Genomic DNA, 19787 nt, shown 5'->3' with positions numbered 1-19787 from the left:
CGGACTTGGACCTGTAAACTTTGAGAGAATTAGTGGTTGGTTTCTAGGCAACTTGGATAACACCTACGCCTTCCATCCTTAAGCCAAATAGTAATATAATTAGATAGACAGGAATTATTGTTATGAATATTCAGTGTTTTAGGAGATAAAATGTTAAGACTGAATTAAATATGTAATAATTATGTCCAACCTTATCAACAGGCATTACAATTGGTATTAGAGCTTTCGTCCTACCATCTTGTTAATGCAACACAACCAAAGAGCACAAAGGGCCTTGGAAAGGGAAAAAAGGAAACAAGCAACAAACAAAATATAATGGGTGAATCATCAAATGATGCACTGAGAACATTCATGGAATTAACTGTTGGACTAATCGACAATGTTCCCCTTCGAGGTTCGCGACATGGCTTAATCACCTCATGTGTTCTATGCGTCTAGTGGTTGTATTGGGCATTGATAGGTCAATATTTGGTGCAACGGAAACCCTAGCTTGTAACAAGTGGTATCCGAGCTTGGTCACATGTTCGAATCTCCTTAAGTAATGCTAAGGCAGGAATTGCTAAACTAATAGCCAACATTCCCCTCTGAGATAAATGACATAGCTTAATCGCCTCTTGTGTTCTATAAGCTAGTGGTTATATTGGGCATTGACAGGTCAGTATTTTGGTGCAATGGCAACCCTAGCTTGTAGCATTATCAACCAAAACATTGATAGAACAAAATGAAGAGCTCCGACCTTCATGAAAACTATGCAAAATATAAATAGCTTAATGAATGATCTTAGAAATTCTAATGGTAAGGATATTAGTACAAATCACTTCGAAAATATTAGTAGGACAACCACACCCAAGGTTGAGAAACTACTTCCTACCTAAAAAAGATATGTTGAGGGAAGAAGAAATAAACAATCACCCCCCTCATAGTGCCGAAGAACTAGTAGCAATGTACTCAAAATTAAGTCCTAAAATAAAGGTGAATCTATCCTTCAGAGAATATTGTAAAGCAAAAAAATTAGAGACCCCTAGGAGGGGAAAGGAACAGCCTAATAAGGACTTAAAACAAAAGGCAAATAAGATCACCATTCCAGTTTTTGACAGAGCCAACAAAACCACTGCTACAAATGGTTGCTAAAATTAAATACTTACTTGAATCCCAATCCCATGACAAAAGAAGACGCAATTCAATTTGTCAATTTACACTTGGAGGATGCAGCCCATGATTGATGGCACCATAGGATCCACACCCAAGGATACATTACACAATGATTTAACCTCTTATGAAGAATCTCACAAAAATCGATAAAAAGGTTTGATCTTAAACATCCCAGAAGGATTTCAAAAACATAACTCAACAAATACAAACAGGGACAATAGATGAATTCATCTGAAGATTCCAAAGAATTTCAATAGGCGTCACAGGGGTGAATGAGGGAAAAAAATTCCAACCTATTTGTGGATGGGCTAAACGATCACTAAGGGGATTAGTGGCCGTTTTCAAACCAACTACTTTAGAAGACACCATAGAAATAGCCCTATATATGGAAACATCATCCTAAATGACAAGGGTCCGGATGAGCATGTAAGACAATTCCATAAAAAAGAAACTTGCCATAAAACCCATCAAGACCAGAATGAGCTTAAAAGAAATAATCTATGCTATAGATGTCAAAAACCATGGGAAAAAGAACACACTCATCGTAAGGAAGATTTAGACCTTAAAAGATCTTGACGAACCTTCACCCCATCACCCCCAATCACATGTCCCAAGTACAAACTCTATCAACCCAAACTCACATTTGGATTCCTTAGCAAATAATGAGTGCTATTCCATGATCCCTAGAACCTCATCCAAATGCTGAAAGTGCCCCTCCCATGTCCTGCTGAAAATCAGAATGCCATCGAAAAACACTAGAACAAACTTATGTAGTTGCTTATTTAATATGTGGTTCATGCATGACTGGAAAGTAGTCAGAGCATTGGTGAGTCCAAAAGGCATCACCAAAAGCTCATAGTCACCATAGTGACATCTGAATGCAGTCTTATGCACATCCTCCTTACGAAACTTAATCTAACGGTATCCAGAACAAAGGTCAATCTTCAAGAAGTAGACAGCTCCATGTACCTCATTCAAAAGCTCATTAATACGAGGTATAGACACCTATTCTTAATGGTCCTCTTATTCAAGACCATATAGTCTATGCACGTATGTAGAGTCTCATCCTTCTTCTTAACCCAAACCACGGATGAAACAAACGGACTAGAGCTCAGCTTATGTGCCCCATGTCAAGTAACTCATGAATGGTCCTCTTTGTTTTCTCCTTATAGTGTATTGGGCGATGATTAGGTGTTGTAATAACTGGCTTGGCACCTTCTTCCAACTCTATCAAATGCTCAAACCCACAATCAAGAGGGATATCACCAAAGACTACCTTGTGCTTGTCTAATGCCAATTGAATATCAATGCGATGTTGTTGTCCTAAGTCTGAAATAGACTTAGTGGAGATAAGATAATGCGTTGCCCACTCTATATCCTCATGTCTCAAGACGGATTCCATCCTATGAGCTAAAACGATCCTAGGACCCCTATCAACCATAGCTCTGAGAATGACCTGCTGATCTCCCTCAAGAATTCAATTTGTTTTTGCTCATGATCAATGGGTTATCTACCAAGAGTTTGAAGCCGTTGCAGGCCTAAAATGGTATCTATCCCACCTAACTCAATCACATAAAAATTTGTGGTGAGAGTGTAATTACCTAACTAAACATCAAGTTGAAAAACCATCCCTGAACAATTAAGAAGATCTCCACCATCGACCTTAACATCAAAGTGTGGAATGGAATATACTTGTAACCTCCTTTTAGCTGCTATAGATGTGCTAATGAAGTTATTTGTGGCCCTTGTGATCACCAAACAAACCATTTGTTGCCCTTTAAACACACCCTTAAGATGGATGAGACTACCTGTAGAAACTCCTGAGAGAGTAGCAACGGTGGGTGGCTAATCTAAAACTTGTTTCTCCAACTTTCCCAACTAGGGCTGCTCATGAGCACTATCCTCATCATTGTCATCAGACTTGTTACCATCATTTTCATCACCTGAAATTACTTCAATAAATGAATCTTACCTTTCCCTTGGCATTTATGATCCCGTGACTAAGATTCCTTACATGTAAAACATAAATTTCTTCTTCTTAGCTCATCTCTTGACTCAAAATCAGTTTTGGGTGGATCACTCTCATTCTGATTTGAAGATTCCAGATTGATCTAGGTCCCTTAAAAGGTTTTTTGGGGGATTGAACCGCTGAAGATGAGCTATCCAAATCGAGTGTCATCTTGATTGCATCCTATAGAGTACCTGGTTTCAGCACTTTGACAAACCCTTTGAACCTCTCACTCAAACCTTCCACAAACAACATTACCTTCCTGTTTTATGTCATATCTGGACCCATAATGGAAATCCTTTGGAGTTCATCATTATAAGTGTTACATCCCAATTTTTGACCTAATTTGAAATATAGCCGTTGAGATTCACATGAAGTCAGTTGGCAGTTTAATTTTTTATAATTTGGTGAAATGGTAAGATAGTTAGTCGTTATGATTTCAAGTGAAGATAACATGTTAGTTGATCGTTAATCACAAATTCCTAGAATCAAGAAGATGGTTAACTGTTGTGATTATTTATAATTAAATAATTTATTATGATAATATAATTTAACTGTGGAGAATTTCCTTGTAGGAAGCATGTCGAAGGGGTGGAAGCATTGTCAGAAAAGAATTAGGCAGGAGCATCACCATCACTGAGCAAATGGGTTGAAGACCTAGCAACTTGAAAACAGGATACATCTGTGGGACCCGCATGAGCTATTTAAATAAGTAATTTAATTGAATAATTGAATTATGAAACGTACCTCAAAGATGTTAAATAATTGCCAATAGTGGCATGTTGTGATGGTTAAGTTGTTGCATTGTTATCCTTGCCATTAAGGTTCAAATCTCATGGGGATGAGGTCCCCCGTTTGTGGCCTCACTGGTTCATAGCTCCAAGTCAAAGCGTTTACCCCTCTTTAAAAAAAAAGATGTTAAATAATCTTTCATCATGTTATTATAATAGATATATCTATATACGTGCACATAGATATAAAAAATGAAATGGCACCATTACATTATAATAATTTAATTAAGTATTGTCACTTTATTAATATATTTACATGTGCTTATATAAATAATAATATTCAAGATATAATAACGTTTGGATTTTAATAATATTCAAACTATAATCTTCCAACTCTATTCTTTCCTTTTTTTTAATATTCTTGCTTTTAACCAATTAACATTTGGCATGATAAATCAATTTAATATTTGGCAATTTGAGTTGTCTTATAATCTTTCCAACTTCTCTTCCAACCTTTTTTATTTTCTTTTCCCTCTTTATTTCTCTCCTTTTCAAATTTGAATTTATGATGTATTCGAATGGTCATCTTGATAACTGATGGTAGCCGAGGAGACTCGGCCAACCATTAAAGAATGTTATGATTCAATTTTGGAGATCATTCCTCTTTGCATTCTTCTATTCCCTCCTTTTTATGTTTGCTCAAATCATTCTAGGCCGAGTCTGGATGTTCACAGCCGGATACCTTCAATATTTATCTTACCCGACTTCCCATTTCTTTTCTTCAATTTCTACGGTGACTATGTTAGCAATTAGCGGGTGAATAGGAGATCCGGCCGCAGGAGGAAGAGCCACATAAAATCGCAAGTCATGTGTCTTACTTTCTCTGCTAAGTCTAAGCCCAATTGTAGTTGGCTTTTCCTTTTCTTTTTGCTGAATAAGATATCAAAGAAGTAATGCCATTCATAGTTCGGATTACCACTGATTTTAATATTGCTGCCGCACAGTATAAGAAAATAGGCTGAGATTAAATGTGTATTCAAGAGCATAACTCCCTTCTATCCACCCATAGTTGGATTTACATGCAGACTGAGATAAACTTTGGTATCTTGCTATTGCTTTTCCCTATAATGCATTGAGATCCTTTCTGATTTATAAAGAGTATCCTTGAGATTATCTCATTTATGAATTTCAATGATAGAAAACTTAATTGAATTGCATGAATCAACATCAATGCACATGCTATCACAATTTTCAGAAAAAAATCAGAATATTTGTAACATTGAGGAATTCACATGCAAAGAAGCCATGAAAATGGTGGAGAAGTGTAGATAATAACAGGATGATCATAATCTTTCAGGCACCTAGGATTCACCTGGCATAGAAGCCATAGAATGATGAAGAGGTGGAGTTAATCTGCAAGAACCAATAATGAAATCAGATTCGAATATCTAAATAATGAATAAATATTAGCTCATGCATAATCCTGTCAATGTAATATCCTGCTGCCAACTCATATGGTATGTTAATTATCAGGATGCCTAGTGTATGGCAAGATGACCCCTGTCTGTTCCGTATAGGGAGGGTCATTCTTGTTTGAAATTGTGTGGGGATAAGATTTGGTCCGAGGTTGGGTGGTTAAGCCCCTGACAATGTTTCACCTCTCCCCAAGTTGTCGGACGTACAATAGACACAGATAAGCTATATATATTCCATTGGTTACTAGAAACAGGTATTTTTTGCTTTTATGATGCATATGCAAGAAGGTAAGATTAATTTAATTTATCGTCACAGTTATTTTACACTTGGATGCGAGAGGTAGATTTATGAATTGTTTTCATTTATATGAATATCGAATATGAGTATATTTCCTAATCTTGAGTTATTGCCACAGTTAAAGTAATCAGAAGGAAAGGAATGATACAGTGGTATCTGAAACCCTAATTTGATTCTGTGGTATCTGGAACCCTAAATGATACAGTGGTATTGGAATGCCCTAATTGAATCAATGGTATCGGAAGCCCTAATTGAATTAGTGATACCGGAAGCCCTAAATGATCCAATGGTAATCGATGTCCTAATTGATACAATGGTATGTGATGCCCTAATTTTATATAGTGGTATTTAATGGTAATCGTCATTTAATTTCAATATAGTGGTACTGGATGGTATTTGTTGTTTAATATTGTTATAGTGGTATATGTGAACTAACTTGGTTGGTTGCAGAAGCATCCCTACAATGATTTCTTGGTTCGAATTCCATGGTATGTGGATTTTATTTTCTATAGTAAATTCATTGATGATGATTTAAGTTTAGAAATTTTGTTTAACTATTTTTTACGGCAAATCTCTTTCACGTGAATATGTCTATTATAACTATCTTCCTATGAAATTGAAGTAATAACTGTATTTCTTTGAGTATGTTAGTTGTTAATTAAGACCCAGGAAAACGGAATGTTACAATAAGTATCCAAAGTACCACTGTGCTTGACTTGAGCTAACTCCCTGTAATAAACTTCTATATCTTTCAAATATGTTTGTCAATTTATTGCTAAACTCCTCGTACGTATTAATCATGCCATGATCATGAGTGACTAAACCATGGTGCCACCAATCATAAGTTAAACCATCCAAATGCATGATAGAAAACTTGATTGAATCAATTTCAGACATGGGCTTAAGTGTGAGAAAAGTAGCCATGTTTTGTATCCAAGCCCTGGTTGTAGTCTTTCCGCTGCCATCAAATGTTGGTAAGGTGAGCTTGTTCATATCATGTTTAAGATCCCTATGGCAAAACATTACCAACATGATTTTGGTCGTCTCTAAGAGCCCTAAAAGTTTCTCTGGTTTCATTGTCTGCTTCCTCAACTGTATTTGGCCCCCTTTCAACCATTGAATGCACTCCTATAACTTCTAAAGTTGTTTTACCTTATGGAATTTGTGGGGCTTTCTAGATTTTGCAGGGTTCCCTGTCGTATTTACTATTGACACATTCAAAGATGAATATCCCAAGGTAGCAGGTTCATTGCTCCGATACCACTATGATGTGCCTTGTTTAGAAATCCCAGAGTTGAACTTGAATGACTCTTTAATGGATAAAATTTGAATCAAAATTATGAGATAGGGTGAGATGAACAATGGCATCATTTCTAATTATTTTAGTGTTCTCTTCAAATGAGAGCTCTTTACATAGAACAAGTGGTTTCAAAACAGAATAGTAAAACCAGACATTAAATCTTATGTAACTCAGGGATGTTCATTAGACATCACAGATCACTATTGAACCAATATAGAACTATTCTATCAACAATGGAAATTTAGGAAACAAAAACTATAGGTACCGTTCAAAAATGAAGGAGCAATGATCTCTTGATTTTTAATTGCCCATGCGCTTGTAATGGTCTGGCCATGTAACAAACTCCTATCCTAGTTGCAAATCCCACAAGGTAGATGATTATAATCCTACACCTGCTTGAGTAGTGAATAATTTCTCAGTAGACCACAGTCCCGCATGCATAACCTCCTTGAATGAGGTTATTGGCAGCATCTATGGCTTACGGCTTTAGTATCATGTAGTCGGGTGAATGGGAAGTTCGCACACAACTCTAATTGTAGTTCTTCACATTAAGCACCACCTGCGATCAATCTTGTATGTGAAAACAAGAGAGCAAATGGTTCTTCAATCATGCGGGGACCTTCCAAACAGGGGTAACGTCCTATTTGAAAGTGCAAAAGGGTTTTCGTCCTTCAAGTAAACAAAAAGTAATTACCTCAATTGATTTGTTTTTAGTATTGTTCATTCTAAGTCTCCACTCTCCTTCTCGTGCGATAACAATCCCCAGCGCCCCCCTCACACCAACGCTCAACATGGAGATGTAACCATCGCATAGTGGGAATTTGAATGCAAGAGGCATTACTAGCCTAACGGAGGGAAGAGTCGCGGCTGCCCAACAGAAAAGATATGCCATGTTGCCACAAGACAACCAAGCTCAGTCAAACCAGAATGAGGTAGAAAAATGAAAATAATAAACTATTCAATCTCTCCACACCCACGACACCCTTACTAAATAACTTAAGCCTATCGAGTGTAATAAAAATACGCTAAGTTTTAAATTTAAGACTTAGAGGCCAAAAGGGGACGTGACATAGATGTTATTGGTTCATGGATTAATGTCATCAGTTTCTATGTTATGGGTTGCCTCTTAGCTGGACGGAAAGATTTGACTTGTTCCTTTACCATGTTTGAGCTATTTGAATGTGATTGAATTCTTTCATTTATATTATTCTTGTTAATTGCTGAGAGTTGACATGTCACCGGTATCGTCTGTATTATGCCGACAAAGTTATCATTATGTGTTTTCTGTCATGGATACAAGGTTCTCTAGAATCATCCATGTTGGCAGTCACATCATCAGATAATATGTTGTTGGTTGCATGTTTGATTCTTTTCGTGTTTTCCCTAAGACTTTTGGCAATCTTAACAGCACCATTGGTCACTTTCCTTCATTTATGTTGTGATTGTTCGCACTTGGCTTCTTCACCTAACTTCTTCTTCACTTGGCAGTGTGTTTTATTTTGAGAACTCAAGACAGCTACCAAGGTGTTGGTTTTTATTTCAGCGCATCAAGTTTATTCATGGATAATGCCTTTTCCATGTCATGCATTCTCTATTACAATAATAGATAGTCGTCTATTATTAGTTAATGGTTATCTATTATAAATATCTAGTTTGCTTTAGTTTTCTTTCATTTTTTAGCTTTCTCTATCAGAATAGAATGTTTCTATTCTTTACAATCGTTTCCTAAGGAAACATTGTTTTATTCTTTTGTATAATTGACCTTTCGGTCTCTATTAATAACAAGCAAGTATTTACCAATTACTTCTATAATATGGTATCAGAGCCTAGACTTTAAATTTTTTTCAAAATTTTTTAATTTCTTTCGAAATTATCTGATCCAAAAATTTTGAAATTCTTTCTAAAGTCTTTCATGGCTTTTTACGTGCTTCAAAATACCTGACATCGGCTAGAGTTTTTAAGAAACCAGTGTCTGCAAAATCATGTTTTTACTTCTAGTTTGGAACTAGACACGTCTACAACTTGCAATTTTCGATCTCCTCTGCAAAATGGCGACTTCAATTTCAAAAATCACGGGTTTTTGTCCTCAGACATCTCAAGTTTCCAAAGTTCTATTTGAAAGATCACGTCTGTTGTTGCTGAGGCCTTTTCTTGTTTTTTTGACAAATCATGGCATCCATTCACGTTTTTTCGAGCGTCTGTCAAATCGCAATTTTAAGGGGGAAGAATGTGCTCGTTTAGTGTCCATTCTCCCTCATTTGTACTATCCCTGCAAAAACGCCTCAGTTCTAAAGAAAAAGGGGCATTTTTTGACCTGTAAACTGTCAGTTTTTACAGGTCAACTACAGATGTATTCGCATTGCCATGTTTTTGGTATATGTTTTTCAAATGGCAGTGACATCTTATATATAAGAAAGTGAGTAAAGAATAGACACGTCCCTTCATGGGACATGTCTGTTCGTTAACATAATTACAATCTTATAATTAATTATATATATATATATATATATATATATATATATATTATCCCATATATATATATATATATATATATATATATATATAATTATATATATATATATATATATATATATATATGCTTCAATTTATCCGAGTGAAGCTACAAAACATCAACACTCCCTCTTAGCTAGGGAGGATAAACACAGGATATGTATTACACCATTGGTAATATTAGGTATGGCAAAAATATATCTTTGATCAGATGATATCTATCATTTTGATATCACAGTTGATATTATGAGTATTGGCCTCCCAGAATATCAAAGATATTCACCAAGTACTCAAAAAGTTTTGATATCACATTTGATATCAAGAGTATTGACCTCCCAAAATATCAACATCCGATATTCACCAAGTACTCAAATAAGATGTGATATCACATTTGACATCACGAGTATTGGTCTCCCAGAATATCATAAGATATTCACCAATTAGTGAAAATAAAGTTTGATATCATATTTGATATCAAGAGTATTGGCCTCCCAGAATATCAATGATATTCACCAAGTACTCTTTGAGTAATGACCTCCTAGAATGTTGAGATGCAAGACATTCACCATATAATCAATTTGTTTGATCTCATAATACAAGTTATTGTAAGATCGTCACCTTACAATAACTTCTACAAATACAAGTGACATCATTTGGAAGTCATCACTTCCTCATGATATACACAGGGGGTAGGCCCATTAAAATCACATAGTCAAGAGGCATATTCATAAATCATTGTCCTCTTGTCTACTAGAATTTATTGATCACAAAGAATCATCACAACATGATTTACTCCCTCTTAATCAATATGAATGAGATTACCGAAGGTTGACTGAATCATATCATCTATCTATGACCTCTCTTTCAAGGTTGCCTGTAATATCAGTCTCCCTCTCAATCTCCCTCTTTTTCCTGCAATAACATTCTCGGAGGAAAAGATCAAGGCAAATAACTCTTCTAATACATATAAAATTCCAATTAAGAAGTTGACCACAAAAAATAATAATAATGAGAATAATAAATTCTATTATCCATTTTCACAATAATGACAGTGGTATTTACATTAATAAATAATGATATCTCTATTTTTAAAATAAAATTATTTTTTTATTTATGCAAAATACATAATTAGGATATGAACATATATTCAATACCCACCATTGATTAAAATTTGTTAGTTTACATACCAAATTATTATTTGTTATACCAATTACAAATAACAAATATATATATAAAGGCATTAGAATATACCTACAATGCATTGTTAGGATAGATGTACCTCTTCATTCCTTCTTTGCATTCTAATAAACCATTGGTATGAATTCCATTTGCACAACTTCATTTGAACCGATATTTGATTTGTGTGAGTGTCACCTAGGTATGCTCGCACTATAAGAATAGGAGGATCATTCGGTGATATACATAATGGGTCTTTAATTTTCACCACTCCTTCAATGTAGGTTATTGAAAAACGTAATAAGTGTTGACCGTTGGCTATGAGTCGTGCCATATTTTATTTATCTTTTCTCTCTCCATGCATGGTCCTCTACGAATAATTTAATTTGTTTGACCTCTTGTCAAAGCACTTCATATACCTCATGTCCTTTTCGTGGAAGGGGTCTACTTTATATGAAATCATTTAATGCTAACAAGCGTCCACATCAATGGTCTGTCGTCCCTTGTTCAGAAGCACGCAAACACATATATATGTTCTGATTTTATTTTTCAATTGTTTGCTCACTAAAAGTGTTGCTGTTGCAGGCAACAACACATGTTTGAATGGTAGTGTTCTCCATATTCGAAGTCTTGAAGAACAGAGAAAAGCTATGTTTGACAAGGAAGAAGCGAGGAGGCCATCCGCCACATTGAACGAAGGAATATTTCCCACCGACAGCTTCAACTTGTGTGTTATCCCACAAAACACTCTGCTCAATAGGAACACTCACCACGCACAATGATTTGGTTCTGCCATCTCCCCACCTTCTCTACTTTTGCTTCTCCATCTACTTCTACATTTGGAAACAACATTGCCCTCTCCATCTCTTTCCCTTTCTCCTACCACCCAATCTACGTAAGAGTATTTCTTTCGACACAAGGTAGAAAGAATATGATTCTCTCGCCACCTTTAATGGAAGAGTCCAAGCATATTAACAACACGTATATTTTAATTCTTCTATCTATTGACTATTCAATTGAATCTTCTCTAAGACTCTTCCTTTTAACCATATCTCTACTTCAAAAGTTGTTTCTCCATCAAAGTATTCAGGTCTTCAAGATCTTCCCTAAGCGGTAAAGTTTTCTTCAAAGGAACCTGGATCTAATACCATGTTAGTTTTTAGAGGTCAACTACAAATGTATTCACATTGCCATGTTTTTGGTATATGTTTTCCAAATGGCAGCAACCTCATATATATATAAGAAAGTGAGTAAAGAATAGACACATCCCTTCATGGGACATGTCTGTTCGTTAACATAATTACAATCTTATAATTAATTATATATATTATCTCTAATATATATATGTGCTTCAATTTATCCGAGTGAAGCTACAAAACATCAACATAAACACCATTTTTTTGTTGTTTTTGACCTCCATGGCCGCCGACCTGGTTTTTTGCTCAAAACCCTAGTTTTTTGAGCTCAAAAATATTTTTTGATTTCAAATTCTTCATGGGTTTTTTGAGAGCTCAATTGAATTTCGTCATTTTTTTGGGTGCCTCGATTTTCGAGCCAACAGATCCAAAAAATGACAACATTTTTTTTGGGTTTTTCAAGCTCTCTTCTAAGTCACTCTCTAATTTTTCTAGGTCATCTATTTTTGCCTTGAAGAACGTGCCTTCACAAATTTTCACAGTTTTTCATTGAAAAACGTGTCATGGCATCTTTGACAAACATTTTGGTCAAGTACAACTACAAATTCAATGGTCGCAGTTATGGCACTTGGAAGCAATGGATCATCGCAATTTTTGAATATCGGAACACCAATTAACTTGTTCTGAGATTTACGAAACGTCCGACTTCTCCTAGTCCTGATCAAGATACATGGGATCTGAATAATCGAGAGGTAGTGATGCTTCTCAAATTATCCGTGGTTGATGATCAACTTTCTCAGATTCCATCCTGCAAGACAGCTACCAAGATCTGGGCACATCTCAAAGGTCTTCATGAGACTTCTGACAAAAGCAGAGCCTTCTTTCTGAAAAACACATTATTTTCTATTGTCATGGATGTGGACCTAAATCAGATTCAGGAAATTCGTGATCAGTTACTTGCCATCAGTTGCAAGATGGAGGAAGAGGATATTGTGGTTATCGGTCTTCAAAGTTTACCAAAGTCTTATGAGCATTTTATCAAGACTCTCAACATCACATCTTCTGGTGTTGATTTGAAGTTCACTGATCTCTGCACACTTTTGCTTCAACAAAATTGGTGGAAACAATAGTTCGGTAGCAACTCCAGTTCCACCTCTACAGAGCAAACCGTTGCTGTGAAATCCTTTCAGAAGGATAAAGGCAAGTCTCAGCGGCCATCTCAACAAAAGTCTTCTGCTCCATCATCAGATGGTTCCCAAAAGAAGAACATTCAATGCAACTACTGCCACAAGTTTGGACACATGAAGGTTGAATGTCGAAAACACTTTGCTACACAATCTAAGCAATCAAGTTTGCAACCCAAAGCATACAATGCAGAGCACATTGAGCAAGTGAAATGTACCTTTTACACCTTCACGCTAAGAGACCTAAAGATCATGTTAAGTCATCTGCCTGGTACATTGATTCAGGTGCCTCTTGTCATTTCACTCATTGTAAAGACGAGTTTATTGACTACCAGCCTTATTCAAACTATTATTTTTGGTGGCAGAGAAGAGTACACAATTGTCAGCAAAGGCAACATTCAGATTTAGTCTGTTGTGAGGAATCTCATATTCCTTGATGTGTACTACGTTCCAGGGATGGAACTAAATCTACTCTCAGTTAGTCAATTGTTGCGACATTATCCACACTTGGCAATCACCTTCAGTTCACATCAATGCACCATCACTAATCAGGCAACTCAGTCTACTATTGCAGTGGGTCTTGAGGATCATGGTCTTTTCAGACTTACTAATTCTAGTGATTCTTAGGACTTAGGTATGGCTGCTCAGTGGTCTTCTATCAGCACATGTTGGCATCAGCGATATGGGCACTTAAATGTGCATTATCTCTCACAGCTTGCTCAAGATAAGCTCATTCTTGGCTTGCCAGAGATTCAGACTCAACAACTTGGAGTTTGTGATGCATGTCAGGCTGGAAAGCAACATCGCACACCTTTCACCAATGGCGATTCATGGCAAGATTCTTAGGTACTTCAGCTTATTCATGCCGATATTTACGGCCCTATGGCCACTCCTTTTGTTCTTGAGTCCAGGTATTTTCTATTGTTTGTTGATGATTTCAGTAGAAAAATGTGGGTGTATTTCCTTAAAAAGAAAGCAGATGCATTTCCTGTATTTCAGAAGTTTAAACCTTTAGTTGAAAAAGAGTGGGAAATCTATTATTACTCTTAGATCAGAAAATGAGGGGGAATTTTGTTCTAATGTTTTCTCCAGCGTGTTGGATACACATGGCATCAAACACCAATTAACCACATCCCACACGCCACAACAAAACAGTGTAGTTGAGCATCGGGATAGGACAATCACCAAGATGGCTCGATCCATGCTCGAACACAGACATGTTCTGAAGAAGTTTTGGGCAGAAGCAATTAACACTACAGTTTATCTGTTGAACCGGTCACCCACAGTAGTGGTCAAAGGTAAAACTCCAGAAGAGGCTTGGTCAAGTTGCAAGCCCAGAATTAGTCACTTGAAGGTTTTTGGCTCCCTTGCTTTTGTTTGGATCCCTAATGCATTACGCACCAAGTTGGATGCCAAGAGTCAGAAACTCATGCTTGTTGGATATAATAGTCTTCACAAAGCCCACTGCCTGATCGATGTTGAAACATCGTCTCATCTACAGTCATGATGTAGTCTTTGATGAGCAGCAAGGACCTTTCATGCCTACTTCTCCTGTTCTTGATCCAGTAGACCAGCCTATGAAGGCTCGTGATTTGGGACTTCGGCTTCCATTAGGTCCACCTGATGGGAGGGCTCTAGTAGCTCCTGCAACTCAAGTTATACCAGTGATACATGTATAGACACCTTCGGCTTCTCCTGCAGGATCACCTCGTTTTGTAGATGCTTCACCTAAGTTTGATCCAGATTCTTCTAATGAGGAACTTGCTGATCAAACATCTCCTGATACTCATGTTGGTCATTCCCCTATCCGGCCTAAGTGGTGGGCTAAGACGCTTGTTGATCTTCATGATGATGAGCTCATTGATGGGAGAACTGCTTGGAAAGAGCAAAACTACAAATTCAGTTAACTTTGTTCTCATGGCCAACATTCACAGTGTGTTTGAACCTCAAACATATTCCAAGGCTAAAGGAATTCCAGAGTGGGATCAAGCCATGACATCTGAACACCAAAGCCTGCTAAAAAACAACACCTAGATCCTTTCTGATCTTCCACCAAGGAAGAAACCCATTGGCTGCAAATGAGTCTACAAAATCATATACAAACCGGATGGTACTTTGGACAAGTACAAACCACGTTTAGTGGCAAAGGGCTTTTTTCAACGTCAAGGCATTGATTATGAGGAGACCTTTGCTCCTAGTGCAAAGATGAGCACCATCAGATTAGTCCTAGCCATGTCAGCACAGTTTGGCTGGAAGGTCCATCAGATAGACATCAAGAGTGCTTTCCTGAATGGTGATCTCCATGAAGAAGTCTACATGATGCAACCTCCTGGTTTCAAGGTTGTTGGTAAAAACCATCAAGTTCTCAGATTGGTAAAAGCTCTCTATGGCTTAAAGCAGGCCCCACAGGCATGGTACATAAAAATTGATAAGTACCTCAGTGATCAAGGCTTCGAGAGGAGTTCTTTAGACTGAAATCTGTACATCAAGACAATGACATCATCCTTCTGGTTATTTATGTGGATGATCTGATCATCACTGGCAGTTCGGCATCTTTGATTCAGGTAATCAAATAGAATTTATGCTAGTCTTTGATATGAATGACCTTGGGCTCATGCATTATTGTCTAGGTGTTGAAGTTTGGCAACAGTTTTCTGATATATTCATATCTTAGTCCAAATATGTCAGGGCCCTATTAGACATATTCCATATCCAAGATTGCATGCCTGCATCTACAACTATGGAGAAAGGTCTCAGGTTATCCGTGTAAGTCTCATTCTCCTTCTATTGATGATACTACATATAGGAAACTAGTAGGCAGCCTCATCTACCTCTGCTACTAGGCCTAATATTATCTTCGCAATCAGCTATATTTCACACTTTATTATAGCGCCTAAGGTTGATCATTGTATGGCAGCAAAGCGTGTGCTTTGTTATGTGAAGGGCACTTCAGATTATGGACTTCTGTACTCACGAAGTTCTAGTCCTAAACTCAGTGGGTTCATGGATTCAGATTGGGCAGGCTCTGTTGATGATAAAAAGTCAACTTTTAGATATGTGTTCAGTTTGGGATTCGGTGCAATCACATGGACCAGTAAGAAGCAGCAGGCAGTTTCTCTCTCCTCTACAAAGGCCGAATACAAAGGGACTGTTAAGGCAAGATGTGAAGTTGTTTGGCTTCATTAGATGCTTGGGGATATGCAAACGTCACCAACAGGACCAACTACTCTATTTGTTGATAACGAAGGTGTTATCAAGTTAGCACGAAATCCAGTCTTCCATGAACGAACCAAGCATGTGGATGTTCACTGTCATTACATATGACAGCTGGTTGAAGAAGGGACTATAGATTTGCAATATGTTCCTACCACAGATCAAACTGCAAACATTCTCACCAAGCCTCTTGGTTTTGATAAGTTTGTCAAATTCAGCGGACAGCTTGGTGTTCTAGATAGATTAACCATTAAGGGAGGGTATTACAATAATAAATAGTCCTCTATTATTAGTTAATGGTTATCTATTGTAAATATCTATTTAACTTAAGTTTGCTTTTGTTTTTTAGCTTTCTCTGTTAGAATAGAATGTTTCTATTCTTTTCAATTGTTTCCTAAGGAAACATTGTTTTATTCTTTTGTATAAATTGACCTTTCGGTCTCTGTTAATAACAAGCAAGTATTTACCAATTACTTCAGTAATATTCTCTATTCAAGGGTGAATATTACTGAGATTCAGAAAGGGTGGAATGTGGTTGTCTCCTTCAACATACTTGTGCAATGAAAGTTTTAAGCTCCAAGACTTACATATTTGTAATAAGAATTGTCTCTAAGATGATTGATATATGATCATCGAGCTTTCTTTTGCTTCTATCTTTATGTTCTGATACTATTGTCCAGTTATTCTTTTAAGGAAGAATAATCAGGCTTATTTTGATTGATTAAGCCTTGAGGAGTTCAATCATAAGCTGGAACTTAGTAGTTCTTGTGTTTCTCAATAAAAGAAATATTTTGGCTGTGGCTGGGTTTTCCCCTGAGTAGGAGGGTTTTCCAAGGGTAAATAATCGTGTCATCTGTTCATATATTTTTCTGGGTTTCTGTTTATTGCATGTGATGCTATTCTGGTTCAAACATTAACGAAGTATTGGTTCTTTCAAATGCAAGTGCAATATCTTCATCGCATCATTTCTAGAGATGTCAAAATATAGTTTGAAGACTTGAGCCATGGTAGAATGGTCGACACATTTGAATATATTAGAATTGAGGAGCTTTATGAGCCTCTCAGGCTGTTACTACATGTTTGAGATTTCTTGACTATAGGGCATCCTAGCACTTCTTTATAACAAAAAAATTAGAAGTTTGAGTAGTCAGAGAAGTATGAGAAGGCTTTCCTAATCCCGAAGAACTGCCTCATGAGTGCTCAAATTCTTTTAAGTACTGGATCCAATCGGTGATTTTTTGTTTCAATAGATGGTTTCCTATAAGGTTTAGGCACCATTCTCATGCAAGAGAACAAAATAGGGACAGAAGTTTGAGCGGTCAGAGAAGTATGAGAAGGCTTTCATAATCTGGAAGAACTGCCTCATGAGTACCCAAATTCTCAAAGTACTGGATTCAATGGGTAACTTTGTCATTTCAATAGATGGTTTCCTAGAAGGTTTAGGCACCATTCTCATGCAAGAGGATGAATCTTAAGGATCATGAATTGAATTATTCTAGCACTACTTTAGAGCTTACAGAAATAGTGTGTGCATTAGTGTTATGGCATCATTTTTCGTCATGGTAGACAGACCATTTTGAATGAACCCCCAACGAAATGGTCTAGTTCTGGACATCTGTCACAATGTGGAGAGGTTACTCTATTTAGTGCAAGAATATGAGTTTGTAACGCAAAGCTGCTACTATTTGTTTGATTTGGTAAGGATCCTGAACTAGCACTTCTTTATTGGAAAGAAGTTGTTTGGTTGTTTAAAATGGCAATTAAGACGTAATAAAATTTAAAAAATTATTATAAGTAACCAAAAGTGATTATTACAAGTGACTGATTTAAAAACCAACAAAAAGTTGTTTTGGTCAACATGGGCATTACCCTCCATGCCACAACTGTTACCAATTTTGAAACAGCAAAGAGAACAATAAGAAGTACTCTCAGGTGGCATCTTGGGATTAGGGTGTTTCAAGGTGTTCATGTTGCTAGATATCACTAACTTTTTTCTTCTCGTCTTGCGTCTCTTTGGCTTTGTTTTCAATATGGAAGTGCATTATGTTGTCAAACTATAAAACTCCTGCAAATTAACTTTGGGGCAGGTTTCCTCTCTTTAGAGCAGAAGCACAGACCTATCATGAGTAGACTTATTGTTATATTCTAGCATTTTGCTTTCTCCGGAGAAGCTTTTGTAGAGATTTGACAGAAAGTGACCTTAAGTAGTTTTCCAGATACACTCATGATGAACAGCTAATCATTTTCGGATTGGGCGGGTCCACCCTGAAGAGTGAAGAAGTGAGAGAGAGTGGGCATTCCATGATTCTTCATCTCTGTCTGAAATGTCTGCCGCAGTAATTTTGTGATTGAAGAACTCCTTTTGAACCTCAAGTTATTTTGTGCTTCTTTGGTTAGGACTCAGACGATGATTTCCAAAGCACAATCACTTACGTTTTCCAAAGCACAATCACTTACGTTTTCCAAAGCACAATCACTTACGTCTGCCTACTAATCTACTCCTGAGATTTCACTGAGAAAATAGAAAGCAGGAAATCACACCAACCATAAATATCTTCAGATCTTCAAGACCAAACTAAAATTGTTTAGAGGTAGATTACTGTTTATGTTTTGTGCTGAATAGTGGATCAATTATGATTACTGCTTATGTTTTATCTCGTCAGAGACATTCTATACAATAGACTTCATTAAAGGTACCCAAAACATTTACAATAATGAGCACGATATTTTCGGTCCATAGGATAGATTGGCAAAGATTGGAAAAAGATTGTGCAATCTTTTTCAGTGTTTCGTACCACTGCCTTGATCCAAAAAATTTGGAATCAAAATTGAAAAAAAATCTTTTTGGTTCCCTTATATTTTATCACTCAACTGTTTACATCTAAAATTTTCTGATATGCAAAACTAAGATAGAAGTGAATTCTGGTTGATATAAAACATTAAAAACAGCAGATCAGAAATTACCAGACCTGTAAGCTCTACCTCTTCCGCTTGCTCTTCATCTTCCTCTTGGATTTCATCCCTCCTCCTCTTACTCCCTCTGCTTTCTGAAAGAGAATGGGTCGCAATGTTTTCTACAACCTCGCCAGCTTTCATTGCAAATTTCTTGGATTAGTCGTTCCTTACTAATACAAATTTATACCAACATATCTATACAGCGCAGGAGCAGCATATTCACATACGGAGGAAAATTATTGCCTCCTAGTCAACACAAAAGAAACCTGTTTTGCGTAATCGTGTTAAAGATTGGTAGGAAGGAAGAATGCTCGCATAATATAAAAGATTTATTCATAATTCTAGATATATATGGAGAATGATATTTTAATCGATATTTATTTACTTATTTTTATGTAGGAGGTGTTTATTATTAAAACATAATTATATTGTTAGTTTTTTAATAATTGTTTGTTATTATATTTTTATTTCTATTTAATTATTAAAAAATGAAAATATTATTATTATATTTATCTATATATTTGTTTATTATATAATTTGTTATTTTTTATATATTTTTAAAATCTAATAAAAATTTAATTTTAATTTTAATGTTTGTGAGAGTAAGAAAGAAAATCACTTGAGGAATACTTTTGTGAAATGTTTTTT

General features: G+C 36.3%; 1 protein-coding gene across 4 annotated transcripts in view; it reads right to left on the bottom strand.

Annotated features, from left to right (window-relative positions):
* Positions 1-19461, bottom strand: part of LOC149552327 (Serine/Threonine-kinase) — a 161571-nt gene extending 142110 nt beyond the window's left edge. For 2 of the 4 annotated variants that reach the window (XM_089787865.1, XM_089787864.1), the window contains exon 1: positions 19154-19428. In XM_089787865.1, coding sequence (XP_089643991.1) covers positions 19154-19280 — 127 coding nt within the window. In that variant the 5' untranslated portion in view covers positions 19281-19428. Of the gene's footprint in view, positions 1-19148 lie in introns of all 4 variants that reach the window. The other 2 variants (XM_089787862.1, XM_089787863.1) reach the window with 2 other exon arrangements.
* Positions 19462-19787: the final 326 nt, after the last annotated feature.

This window comes from Cupressus sempervirens, chromosome 6 (assembly GCF_028749045.1).
Source record: "Cupressus sempervirens isolate cs-2001-9-10 chromosome 6, ASM2874904v1, whole genome shotgun sequence".
In the NCBI taxonomy this organism is placed as follows: Eukaryota; Viridiplantae; Streptophyta; class Pinopsida; order Cupressales; family Cupressaceae; genus Cupressus; species Cupressus sempervirens.
Note: the sequence above shows the minus strand (reverse complement) of the source record. Positions and strands in the feature narration are given on the sequence as shown.